Source organism: Lynx canadensis, chromosome C1 (assembly GCF_007474595.2).
Source record: "Lynx canadensis isolate LIC74 chromosome C1, mLynCan4.pri.v2, whole genome shotgun sequence".
NCBI lineage: Eukaryota > Metazoa > Chordata > Mammalia > Carnivora > Felidae > Lynx > Lynx canadensis.
This window is the reverse complement of record NC_044310.1, coordinates 52,473,943-52,488,284: the sequence shown is the minus strand read 5'-3', so window position 1 is coordinate 52,488,284 and position 14,342 is coordinate 52,473,943. Positions and strand designations below refer to the sequence as shown.

General features: G+C 40.4%; 1 protein-coding gene across 1 annotated transcript in view; it reads right to left on the bottom strand.

Moving 5' to 3' along the window:
• Positions 1-301: 301 nt before the first annotated feature.
• Positions 302-14,342, bottom strand: part of ROR1 (receptor tyrosine kinase like orphan receptor 1) — a 179,309-nt gene continuing 165,268 nt past the window's right edge. Inside the window, exon 9 of the mRNA XM_032594084.1 lies at positions 302-4,868. Coding sequence (XP_032449975.1) covers positions 3,441-4,868 — 1,428 coding nt within the window. The 3' untranslated portion in view covers positions 302-3,440. The remainder of the gene's footprint in view (positions 4,869-14,342) is intronic.

The window sequence follows — 14,342 nt, the reverse complement described above, 5'->3', positions numbered from 1 at the left end:
AGAATTCACATGAGAGGGAGAAACCCAACCTGACATCCATCTCACTGCCATGAGAGGTGACTGCTTTATTGAGTTTGATCGCTGAGGTGGTGACAAGAACTGTACCTAAAACAGATGGATAAGGCCCTGAAGGTTTTATTGTATTCCCTTCTGTATTAAAGAGCAGAATGGACAAGTTCTTTGAACTTTCATAATGATACTCATTTTCTTTGACAGTGTGTATTAATTGCCAGATGGGGAACTCTTTCTTTTGGGCAAAGAAGGTCATAAAGATAAGCTGTGACAATTAAATGGCCACATTTCTTTTTATTTTATCAGTATGATTGGAATCTAAGTTGAACATGATAAGATGTACACAGCTCTTTCTTCTTCAGAGTTTGAAGACATGATTTTTGATGTCTAAGTTCACACGGAAACAAGGCAGAAAAGGATGCAACTTTGAAAACCAATATTTACATTCCATTTGGTTGTAAAGTAATTATTCAATATATTATTTTGATTTTAAAAACTAAAAGCTTGCCATATATAGTTGGATAGTATATGGTCATGAAATCATTGGGATCTTTTCCCTTCCACCTGTGGTCAGTGGCAAAAGAATGCCCAAATCTATTTTAAAAGCCTACTTAAAAAAAAAAATCATTTCAATGAAATAGGAATTATAGTAAATAAGAATTATGATTCCTTTTTCTATGAAATGTCAATAATTAGAGAAATAATATTAAAATCCCCAAATACCTCCAGGATAGCAATATTCAGGAAATAATATTATATGGTAAACATTTTTAATAAACAGCAGCATAAAGTAATCAGTGTTTAATATCATCGCTGGTGTGTGAAATACAAATGCACATATCCTCAATATAAAATAGCCTTTTTGTCATTACATCCATGCTTGTCTACTTGAAATGCCCATAATAACAGATCAAACATTAAGTAATACAGTGATTAAATGCATGCAGTGAAAATAAGAAAAGATACGGGAGGGCAAGATATCTGAATATCGCCATGATATATTTGAAGGAAATCTATATCGAGTTAAAAAGAAACAAACAAAGGAAACAAAGAAACAGACCGGATATAAAAATGCAGAGATATATTTTCACTTCTGTGATACAAACCATAAACATAGTTTTGTGCAAAAAAAAAAAAAAAAAAAAAAAAGGAAAAAATAAGGAAAAAAAAAGAGATCTGAAAATAAAGTCATCTTACAAAACATTGTCAACAAAGCGAAGGACATTTTTCAGTTTGTGAAAAAAATACCATTTTAATACAAAAGGGACTGTGTTATGTAGTATCACAGTGCTATCACAAAATACATTATTACAAGTGGTTTTGAAATTTGGTTTGCTCACCTTAATGACTTCAGTAATTATAAAATGTTTAAAATAAATGTTATAGTTCTTTATAAAAAACTAACTTGAATTTACTTTTTACCATAGTAATGTTTTTCCAGAGTACGTATTTTACTGGCTCACGGAATGCTAATTTCCCTTTAAGGGACTCCTAGAAAAACTCAGATTCACTGAAATCATGTTTACTTAAAATAATAAATATCCTTGGAAAACAATTGATTGTCGTATGATATACAAAATTGTGGTTTGAATCTTCATCATTAAACAGTTGCATAGCAACAAAAGGATCCAAATATTCTCCTCTACCTAAAGTTAAGAAATGTAGCTCTTGAACCAGCTTACTTATGCCACAAAAATATTTCTTAATTTATGTTTCAACAAAACTGGATATAGCCAATTCTTTGAGTTCACAGTACCGATAAGTCCATGTTCATTGTTTGAAGATTCAGTGTTTGGGAAAATTGCAACACATTTGGTAAACAGATTTCCTTGATTTCTCATCCTAATTGCATTTTTTTTCTTTTTACAAAATTGAAACATCAATGTGCTTTACATTCTCCTCATCAGATATCATTTCCAGGAATTATTTTATATCCTGTAAAGTCTCTTTGTAAGTCTCTTTAGTTGTAAAATAGTAATGATTAAAAAAATGAGACCTTGAGACATTGTTCTTAGAATAAAGGAGTTATTTTTTAACAAGAGAAAAATCTAACATAACATTCCTTTCTATATAGAACTTGAAACCCATAAGAATTCTAAACTTGGCAAAAGATGGCTAGTAGGTAAGTGGCATGAAATGCACATTTGATGCCTCCCTCCTAAGGCAAAAATGATTATGTTTCTTCTATTCACCAGCTTCAAAATTTCAATTCATGGTTATCTTTGAAATGAGAATTCAGTACCTGTGTTTAAAAAAAAATACTGTAATGTTTTACAAAATAGAATTCATAGTCTTTGGATTCCAACTAATGCTATGAATAAATGGTCGTAACTCCTGGTGCTGGAATAAAATCTATGAACATTTCCAGATCAGAAAAAAATAAAGGTGAGAGAAACTTTAACTAGGTATTGGTGTCATAGAGTTTCCTACTTCCCCAGAGTCCATTGATGGTGGGCCCCCTACACCTAGGAAGATTCATATTCAGGAGGTTGTAAGCACTAATGTGCTGGTCTGCAGCCATACCTCTATTCTTCAATCCTATTGTTCCAGGGAAGCTCCCGGGAGGCTGCCCCATGGGAAACCTTGTTCCTCTCCCAGGGGTGCTGATCTAGGCCGAGGGACCATTTTCCTGACTGTGCTTCCTTTGGTTCCTCATTTCTAATGCAAGGAGTGAACTATCAACCAACAATCAATTCCAGCATCCACGTCTAGCCTTCTTATGGTCTGATGCCCTATATTATTTCAAGGGCTCGTGTAAACACACTGTGGAAAACGATAATGTGGAAAAGGCCTTCGTGATCAGCAGAGGAGATTCACAAAGAGGCACATTCTGTACCTTCCCAAAGAAGCCCCACTGTGTAGATGGCCTCAGGGGATCTTACACTTGTCTTATGGCTCGTTTCCATCTGGGATTTCAAATTTTGCCTACAGTTTCCTCATTGATCCTGAACATCATTTTCATACAAGAATGCATAGAGTCTAAATTGAATCAACACAATTCCTGAACATTTGTCCTGAAGATAAAACAGCAGGTAGACAAATGCTACGGTATATACATTTTGGGGAGAGACCAGTCATGGCGAACGGAGGCAAATACACAAAGCACCATTTGACTTTCCTTTTTGGTTTGATATTTAATCACGAGATTCTTTTCTTCTTCACTGGTTTGCAGTTTTTAGTACGTGAAACCAGATGTACCAATCCCAATGCCATGTCATGTACCCCTGATGGAGTGTTAATCCCACAATGTTTTCTTTTTCTGGCTGGTTGTCTGCCCTGCTTGGTAAGACACAGTTAAACTTCACAGAAGATACTTGTTGCAATGTCTGCTAAGTGAGAACCTTACTTTAATAAAAACATTTGAATTTAAATCTTTTCTACGGCTTTCTAGTTTTTCCTGTATACCACATTTACAAAAGTCATGCATTTTACAGTTCTGCAGAAATCATAGATTCGGTGTGTCCGTGAATATTGGAGTCTCCTAGCAAAGACGGTTGCTTTGAGTCTATTTTGTAGGGTTTTTGAGACTTGTTGCCAAAAACGGTGATACCCATTCCACTGGGATGATTTGGAATCGACATGTGTGGTAGTAAGGGAATGTTTGCTTCCTGATTAGATCCTGAAGAGGGCAAGCTGGTCACATGACCAGTGCTAGTCGACCCACTGGCACTGCTCGGGGACCGACTCTTGGGAGGCGGGCAATGCTGAATCACTCTGGGAGGGCCTGTCGGTTGGTAGTGGGCAGCTGGAAATGCCGCATAGCCAGGAGGTATTGGGTATCCATTGATGGGGATAAATCGCTGGTTCTGAGGTATCGGTGGGCCAATGAAACCAGCAATCTGGCCCTGTGGTGTAATACCCTGGCTCGGGAACATATAATTGGGATATCTGGGGTTACTGAGATTACTCACTGGGCTGGCGCTAAGGGAGGTTGTCTGCGTGGTAGCATTTCCCCCTGAAGGAGTAGTGGAGCTGGTGTGACTTGAGAGTCCCTCCCAGGACCGAAGCCGGACATGGATATCTTTAAATCTTGGTCTCCTGGAAGGAATCTCATTCCAGCACTCTGTCATGAGGCTGTACATTCTGGGCGGGCAATCTTCGGAGCATGGTAATAGCTGTCGTTTCCTTACCATTTCGATCACTTCCTGGTTACTAAATCCATAATACGGTTGCAGTCCAAAACTGAAGATCTCCCACAAGACAACCCCGAAGGACCAGATATCTGAATCAGAAGAGAATTTGCCATACATGATGGCTTCAGGGGGCATCCAGCGAATGGGCAGCAGAGACTTACTCTGCACCCTGTAGTAATCGGCAGAGTAGATTTCTCTGGAAAGCCCAAGGTCTGAAATCTTTACATGAAGTTGCTCTCCGATTAAAATATTGCGAGCTGCAAGGTCCTTATGGACAAAGAAGTGACTAGACAGGTACTCCATGCCGGCTGCAATCTGAATTGCTATGTGCAGAAAATCTCCATGATCCAGGCTGGATTTTACGGTCCCGTCTTCGTCACTGCTACAGCCAACATCAGAATGTGGGGAGCGCATGATAAGGAACTCATGGAGATCCCCCTGATTCATATACTCAAAAAGCATACACACAGGCTGTTCCTGAGTGACAGCACCCAGAAGGCAGACGATATTGGGGTGGTGTAGTTCGGCCATCAGGGAGGCTTCCTGTTGAAATTCTGTCCATTGCTGGGGGTTGTTATAGTCTTTCAAGGTCTTTATAGCAACCAATTGAGCATGGTCCATGCCTGGGAGATAGAGATGGCCCTTATAGATCTTTCCAAAGGCACATTCCCCCAATTCTTCCATAAAACGTACAGCAGAGAGTGGCAGCTCTTTAGCCTTGCTCTGTATAGAAAGAAAGGAAAAGTGTAGTTGAAAACACTTAAGGCAAGACATCGTGGCATCTGAGAGGAGGGGTGGGGCATATAGAGAAAAGTTCTAGAAATCAGACCAAATAAAACACCGTAGGTCTATAAGTCTTTAAAATTGCTGGCCACAACTTAGAGGAGGTGCCACAGGTAACTGTCTATCATTCCACTCCACCCTCCCCTCCCCCCCCAATCTACATCCCCTGCTCCAATGGCAATTTCCTGCTGGAGCCTACCGTCTTGCTACTCAAACTGTGGTTCTGAGACCAGTAACATCAGCATCTCTCAAGCTTATTACAAATGAGGGCTCTTGGGCCCACCTCAGACCTGCTGGATCAGAATGTGCATTTAACAAGAAGATCCCAGGTGATTTCATTGAACATTACAGTGTGAGAGGTGCTGCTGGAGAGAATACAGCCTTAATTCTTAGCCTGGGACATAGAGTGTGTGTGATCTGGTCCTAACTCACCTACCCTCGCTACTTCTCTATATGATAGCATCACATTATTTAAATAGGTCTGCTCAGTGACCACCCTTAAACACCATGGCCATTCTTGCCTAATACCTCTGTTCCTGCAATGCTTTCTTATTCTTAGGATATTTATTGTGGGAAAAGCCATAGAAACCACAATGAAAGGCTGTCCTCCTGAGCGCTCCCAGTAGAGGTAGGGAGCTTTGGAATCCACTCCTCTCTGCTCATCAGAGTTTTCCTTCTGAAACTCTTCGTGACCACTATGATCTTTGCATCCTCTGGCTTCCTTTTGCTTTAGTGTCTGAAGGCCACCACATGCAAGAGGCAGTGTGGGGGCTGGTTACATGCATGGCCTCCACAGTCAGACAATTAGAGTTTGAATCCTGCCTTTCCCACTTACCAGCTGTGTGACGCTAGGTACAGTATTTAATCATCCTCTACCTCAATTCCTTCATCTGTAAAATGGGATGATAATAATTGATAATAATTGCACTTATCTTATAGGGTTCCTATGAATTTCTAACAGATTAACATTTTTAAAGTACTCAACATGATGCCTGGCACACGATAAGGGCTATTTAACTTTTAGTTATTACCTTGCTGTTGCTGTTCTTTTTATGAATATTTTGTCCTCTCAATCACATTTCATTTCCTTGAAGGGAGGCATTTGCCCTTCATACCAATTGATAACCTTACAGCTTCACAAGTGGGTTGTTTACTAATTGACCTTAAGAGACAGGAAAAAGGATCTAGCTCACAATGAAAATACTAAATTGTGACATTTGATCGTGGCTGTAATATTTGAAATTCACCTCAAATCTAGCCTGACTTTGAGATGAATTTATTAAGAAAAAGATCATAAAAGGAATGCATTTGTACATAAACTGATTAAAAAAATTTTTTTAACGTTTATTTATTTTTGAGGCAGAGAGAGACACAGCAAGAATGGGGGAGGCTCAGAGAGAGAGAGGGAGACACAGAATCTGAAACAGGCTCTCTGAGCTGTCAGCACAGAGCCTGACACGGGGCTCAAACTCACAAACCGCGAGATCATGACCTGAGCTGAAGTTGGACGCTTAACCAACTGAGCCACCCAGGCGCCCCAATACATAAACTGATTTTAAAAATAATCTCTGCACTTCAAATATTTTAGAAAAAGATGATTGCTCTGAGTATTCCAATTAAAGGTGGCAATGTGGCAAATACATATGGAATTCAGAGCTCTCTGTGCAGAGTTTAAAACAACAGTTTAGAAAACGAAGTAAAAATATTTCTCTAATCCAAATTGTATTAATTTAAAATTCATGATGATTAGCTCTGTTCAAGGCTGATTTTCCAGGGCAAAATGCCCATTAACCTAATTATATAAGTGTAAATAAACATGTAGGAAAATACTCACTTAAGAGGATGAAATAAAACTGAGAATTTTGAAACATTAATTTGCCCATGCAAATAATATTTCCTATTATAAATATGTCTCATTATTCATTAAAGCAGATCTCAAGGGGTTTGTATTTGGAAATGTCTTACAGGAAAGTTACTTCTGCTTAAAGTAATGGTACCACATTGCTTTAAACATGCAGTAAATTAAAACTTACTTATTGATCCAGTCCTATTCATTACAGTATTGCAGGAACAAAGAATTAGAAACAGCCTCAATGTCTACCTAGAGGAGACTGGTTATATTAATTATGGCAAAGCCAATAATAGAATATTACATAATTTAAGAACGAGCACATTTTCTACGTGCTGATATGGAAAGATCTCCAAATCTTATTGCTAAGTCAAAAATAAAAAGCGGGGCACCTGGGTGGCTCAGTCGGTTAAGTGTCAGACTTCAGCTCAGGTCATGATCTCATGCTTCATAGGATTGAGCCCCATGTCAGGCTCTATGCTGACAGCTCAGAGCCTGGAGCCTGCTTTGGATTCTGTGTCTCCCTCTCTCTCTGCTCCTCACCACCCCCCCCTCAAAAATAAACATTAAAAAAATTAAAAATAAATAAAAAGCAAAAGAATAGTTAATGCTGCATGCTGCTTTTGTGAAAGGGGTGAAAAAGAATGAATATATTCATGTTTATTTGCATATTTATTGAGAAACTGATTTGCTTTTTTAAAAAATTTTCATTTCATTTCATTTATTTTATTTTATTTTATTATTTTTAATATAATTTATTGTCAAATTGGCTTACATACATTTATTTTAGACAGAGAGCGTGCAAGTGGAGGAGAAGGGTAGACAGAGAGAGAGAGAGAGAGAGAGAGAGAGAGTCAGAGAGAGGGAGAATCTTAAGCAGGCTCCATGCTCGGTGTGGAGCCTGATGTGGGGCTCTATCCCACAACTCTGGGACTCAGCCAAAATCAAGAGTCAGATGCTCAATGGACTGAGCCACCCAGACTCCCCTGAGATGATTTTGCTTTCGTGGGAAGACCAACCCAAGGTGAATTTCTCCTGCATGATGTTGGGATTTCTATCACAATTTTTCCTAATGCTCTAATTGAGTCCAATTTATGCGAAGGTCCCCTGAATGGCATAGTAGGTGTTACTTTTGGACCTAAACAGGATCTCCAGGCTTTGGTAAAAGAGAAGGGTATGGGACTGAGCAATAAAAAATTTTGAGGGAAAATAGGAATTCATAACTAAACTCAAGGAGTATTAGGTATTAGGACTACTACCTTTTCCTGCCCCTGCTGGAACTAATCCATAGGAAGTGCAGTATATTCAAACTGTGTGGCCTTTGGAATCATACCAATCTGAATTTGCATCTTGGACATGTTGCTTTCTATTAATATTAGTTAATACTTGTATAACATTTACTAAATGCTAGATACTGTCCTAAGCACTTAACAAATATTAACTCATTTACGACAATAATCCTGTGGGGGTAGGTCCTATATCTTAGGTGGTTGACGTTGAGCGAGTTTCTGAACTTTTCTAAACCTCTATTTCCATATCCATGAAATGATATGCAATTTACATAGTTACGGTAGGGATTAAATGCAACAATGTATGAAAGTAATTTCCACCTAGTAAGTAATCTTAAATCAATCTTATTATACTTATTGTGGAAGAAATCCAGTAAGTGAGGTAAATGCAAATGACTTATATCCATTTATAGCCTTAAGTACTTCTAGCCAGTGTTCTATAATTCCCTTTATGTTGTGGTATTTATTTATTTATTTATTTATTTACATTTATTCACTCTTAAGAGACAGAGAGACATAGCACCAGTGCAGAAGGGGCAGAGAGAGAGAGGGAGACATAGAATCCGAAGCAGGCTCCAGGCTCTGAGCTGTCAGCACAGAGCCCAGTGCGGGGCTCATACCACGAACTGTGAGATCATGACCTAAGCCAAAGTCAGACGCTTAACCGACTGAGCCACCCAGGCGTCCCTGTTGTTCTTTTCATAATGCATTTGGGGCACCTGGATGGCTCAATCAGGTGAGCATCCAACTCTTGATTTCAGCTCAGGTCATGATCTCAGGTTGTGAGATCAAGCCTTGCGTTGTGCTCCAGACTGAGTGTGGAGCCTGCTTGGGATTCTTTCTCCCTCTCTCTCTGCCCCTCTCCCCTGCTCACATGCTCTCTCTCTCTCTCTCTCTCTCTCAAAATTAATAAACACTAAAATAAATAAAAAATGCATTACATTTCCTATTAATATTTTCCTGTTTGCATGTAGTTATTAGTAAAAACAAAAAAAAACACCTTAAAATCTTAAAAATCTTCAATCTCAAAACAGAGAATTTGTTTTGGAGCCTGAAGGTGGGTACAATTTGAGTGACATGTGGCCTGCTCCTCTAGGATTCTGGGAGATGCATATGGGTGGAGGGAGCAAGAACCCACGTGGAAGAGTAGATGGTGGCAGATGGGACAAGGAAACAAGCTGGCCAGGATTCTGGGGTCTGGAGAAGACGGGTGGACAGGACCTTGGCATCGGCCTGACACATAGCCCCTGGGGCTTCACAGCTAAGACGGGCTGCGTTCCCCTGCACTGAGGTAAGCAAATTAGTTCTCTGCTATTTGCCTTTGGAAAAAGAACTCTTACTCTTAGCATTTTGCACATGGAGAAAGAGGCTTGAAAAGCATCAAGAATTTTCAGAAGAGCCAAAAGAACCACACTTGCACTGCAAGCCCTTCTGTTTTGGGCCACACCATTTCTTTCTGAAATCAGAGAAGCCTGTTGGCGGGCAATCCCAGTTTGACACAGAAGGCCTCTGGAGGCTTAGCCTGGGGCCTGACACCTCACAGGGCTGTGAGGTCAGCCTTCAGTGTGTGGTCGCTCTATGGACTTCTAATTGTTCTTTTCCCCTGTTCAGACACATGAGAGCACATTTTGACCCTAAGTGTGTCTTCTCACATCCCACCCATACCCGGTGGGCGATATGGCACAGAGTCCCAGCTCCTCTCTAGCCTATAGAAGGAAGGAACAGTTCACCAGGGCTTGTCATAACCAAATTTGGGGATTCCCTTTGGAAAAGCAACTAAAATGGCAGATTTCACAAAACCTTTCTTGGGAACACCTGTGCGGCAGCCGGCCTAGAAGTTACCAGAAAAACTGCTCAGAGCTTAGTTTTAGGGGAACAGTTTACACAGTGATTTGCATTTTTAAAATGCTCAGGTTACTTGGTACAAATGTGTCTTAACTATAGACTCATTTTCAAATTTTACATAAATCCTGAACTAGTTAAAAAATCATAAAAACTCTTAAAGAAGCAGTCAGTAGACCCTACAGTGACGGCAGGAAATTAGCTGTATTGTTGAGGAACAGATGGTTTACATTATACAAACCCTTTAGGCTAAACTTGTTTAGGTCTGGCATATTGTAAATTATATTTTAGTAATGAAAGTGAAATGACCTCTGCTTGACCTCAAGTGGGGTTTGTCTGTTTGAACCCAATGTCGTGGAAAACTATGAAAGAAAATGAAGTCATAAAGTTTTGGCAGCTCAATTTTGGCTCATTTCAAGTTAAGGGGTTATAAATCTGTTTAGTTTTTGTTTGACAAGTATTTGTCATACAGGGATGTACAAAATGTAAAGAAGTGTAAAATACACATAAGGCACAGTGCCAAAGTAAACTAAGTACAAAGGAAAACTGAAATGAATAGGGTCCTGGGCTCCTATCTCTTTATCACTCCTTCCATTAGTTGAATGACAAGATGGGCTCAGTTTATTATATGCTGTAAGGCAATTAAGTACCTTAAAACTGAAACAGGCTTTCAGTTTAAATGTTAACATTTTTGCTTCTCAAAGTAAACACACATCTGCCTCACTGAGGTTTTAAAAATTCTATAATTTGGTGGGGGGAGAGGAGGAGGAAAAATCAAAGTTGATACGTTATTCTAAAATCCGAATCTGATTCTTTCCTTAGAAATTTTTGAACAGCAACTCTATTAGGGTTTGAATGAGCTCTTCACAGGAGGAAAAAGAAGGGAGAACATTTTAGATGACAGTCATTTAGATGTGAGTCAGATGTGACTCTTGTGGTCCTGTCTAACCAGCCGATGGAGGCCAGGCTGATGTTGGTGGCTTCCTTCACCTGAGTGACAAATACTAAGTGGGGACATGTGATGCTTTTAGATCTATTACCTTTGGATATGAAAGCAATGAACCAGGAGTAGGTTTTTTTTTTTTTTTACATTGTAATTATATAGGTGGTAGATGGATAAGGAGGACAGACTCAATGACTTTATCTCTTTCCACCTTTGAGAAGTTACACCTTAGGTGATAATACATTTCAAATGATTCCTCTGGGTGACAAAGCTTATGACTAACCTGCCATTTCCTGCCCACTCTACATAAGTGATGGCTGTAGGAAGAGGGGGAGGACTTCGTGATGGCCGACATTTGCGTGCAGCAGGGATCCACAGATTTGTGACTTTGGGCTTCTAACCTGAACAGGGTATGAATGCTCTACTTTTTTTTTTTAATTTTTTTTTTCAACGTTTATTTATTTTTGGGACAGAGAGAGACAGAGCATGAACGGGGGAGGGGCAGAGAGAGGGAGACACAGAATCGGAAACAGGCTCCAGGCTCTGAGCCATCAGCCCAGAGCCCGACGCGGGGCTCGAACTCACGGACCGCGAGATCGTGACCTGGCTGAAGTCGGATGCTTAACCGACTGCGCCACCCAGGTGCCCCTGAATGCTCTACTTTTGAGCCCAACTTGAAGTGGGACACAGATAAAAAGCTGAGTGACATGAGGGGGAGGGAAACAGAACCCAGAGTGGTTCTCCAGGACAGGAAGGTGGCTCCAACGGCAGATAGTAAAAAAGAACTGAAGTTGTATTCATACAATTGACTCAAACCATCCCCTGTAGTCCCTGCCATCCTTGTGGTGGTTCCTTTCCCACGCCCTTTTACAAATCTCATTTGCTATACATCTGCTGATTCTAGCCAGACCCAAGTATCTTGAGGAGATGAGCTACAATGGATTGAATACAGTGGCATTTTTCCTCAGCCTCATTAAAATTAGAGGGGGATTTGGGGTAATAGGACATTAGCAGGTCCTTTTTTTTTTTTTAAGCAAAGTTCTCCATGAGATCTATATTCCTTGGGGACTTGCTTGCTCTCTAATATCATCTCTGATATAGACTATATCAGCATAGTCTAATTCAGAGCAGGCATTGGAAGTCCCTGGAAGGCTTGTTAAAACACAGATTGCTGGGCCCCACTTCCAGAGTTTCTGATTCTGTAGGTCTGAGGTCCTGCATTTCTGACACGTTGAGGTGATGAGGATGCTCCTGAACTGAAGGCTTCACTTCAAGAACCAGCAGAATATGGCTTTCTAGGTCAGACAATCACTAGCAGTCTGGATCTCTACTCCTTGCATGATGAATGACCACAATGTGTCTGAAGAACCTGGTTGAGCAATTTTGACTTATAGAAGCCAGAGAAACTAATACTTTGCTTCAGAAGATGCTTTGGAAATGCCAGCTAAAGAAAAGATAAGGACCACTAACTGGTGTTTACTGTATTTGTATTCTGCTACTATCTTAATGAGATTCAAGGCTTTGAAATTAAATCACTCTATCGCTTGGGCTATGTCACCAGTTTATTCTATTTTCATGTGCAGCCTGTGGTGGGGGATCTTTTTTCATAGCTGGTTGTATCAGTCAGTCAACTGATACTGTATATACTATATACCAAAGAGTATACATATAGAAGAGTATATGAGGACCCATGCAAGAAGCATGAAGAGTAAAGACAGCTCTTGTCGTACATGTCTGTAATCTTGAGTTTAACAATAGCTACCATAGATTGAATACATGTCCTGTGACAGACACTGAGACCATAATAAGGCCTATGAGCTGATTTTGGAGCGCTTATATGTTAGGCTGTTAAGTACTCTGTACACATTAACCCCTTTGACCCTTACAGCAACCCCATGAAATTGGTCACTCTGCCTATTACCCCCATTTTGCAGGTGGAAAATATGAGAAAGAGAGTGATTGCACAGCTGGTAGGTTGTATGTTGGACAGCAGAGTCTGTCTTCCCGGTGACTTCTCTAGGTGCTTCATGCATCAGCTTGTTTCATCTTCATCACTATCCCATGAGATTCATACTGTGATGTTCCCATTTTATGGATCAAGAAATTAAGAGGTTGCTTAAGAAGCACACCTATTAAGTGGTGATGCCAAGATGCAAATTCAACTACGTCTGCTCCAAACCTGGAGCATTCTTCCAGCAATAACTGGCAATTTTCATTTTGATCCTTAAAGGGCTTCACCATTTTAAAAGCATAAAGCGCACTGGTAGAAGACTGGAATGTCAAGGTATAGTTGCTCTCGGTCTCTGATCTAGATCTTACTCCTGTTGATTCTCTGTTGTCCTCATTAGTTGACTGGGACAAGTGAAGAAACCCTTTCCACAGCAGCCTTTGCCTGAGCTGGGCACAAGAGCCCTGGAGAACATATAAAATAGAGATTTCTTAGTACCTGGACTTAACTGTTGACAGAACTTGCTTGACTCCAAAGCCTATTTTCCATTCTTGTGCATTTCCCTGGTTCTGAGGTAAGCAGTGTTCGAACTGTAAAGGAATGGACTCTACTCCTAAATGGAAGTGATTATGTTTTAAAAACTTAAAGGCCACAGACATTCATTTTGGGAGGTTATGGACATTCTCAAAGACTACAGTCGAACTAAGTGCCTTCCAGCTAAGTGCCATCAAATTCCGGAGGGAGTTTCAACCAACAGTTTGCCACATTGGCCCAGAGTTCAGCTGTACTTCTCTGGAAGTGATTTAACTTCAGAAGCAGTTCTTTTCTGTATGACATAACTTTCTGATGTTACTTTGAATGTCTGGTGGTGACCAGGGTTGATTCTGTGGTGGCTACTTGACCATGTCAGTGGGAGAGCTTCTATCCTGCCTGGAAACAGGCAGAACAGAGGCCAGTAATTTCAATGTCAGCTTGAGCCACCAAGTGCTCGTAACTTGAGCTCGTGTGTTTTGGTCCACCTGAAAGTTACGGCAGTCGAGTGAAATGGGGAAGAACGTGGGCTCTGGACCTGGGCAGACCCGGGTTCAAATTTTGGCTCTGCCACTTAATAGTGGCATGAAGACTCACTTTTCTTATTCCCAAATCAGGCTTAAATTAGCACCTACTTCATAAGGTCATAATGGAGATTCCATTGAGATAATGTTTGTGATGTACTTTAGCTTATCGGTAATACCACTTATAATATATCCACTTCTAATACTCATCCTCCCCACAAGTAAAGTTATTACAGATGTAGCTTGAAGCTGAAGCTCTGCACTGGAAGCCTCCCAGCCCTAACCATCAAACCCTCTCCACCCTGACGGATTTTATCCAGGGTGTCAACAGGGTGTGTGGGGCAGGGGATTTATGCTAACTCAATCGGACTGGAATACCAGAACTGTCCAAAGACCTACCTCTAGTATCTTTGGTGTGCTTCCCCTGCCTGTCTCCTCACCCAGCTAATGCTGTGGGCTGCGGGGTCCTATAGCTTCCTCCCAACCCA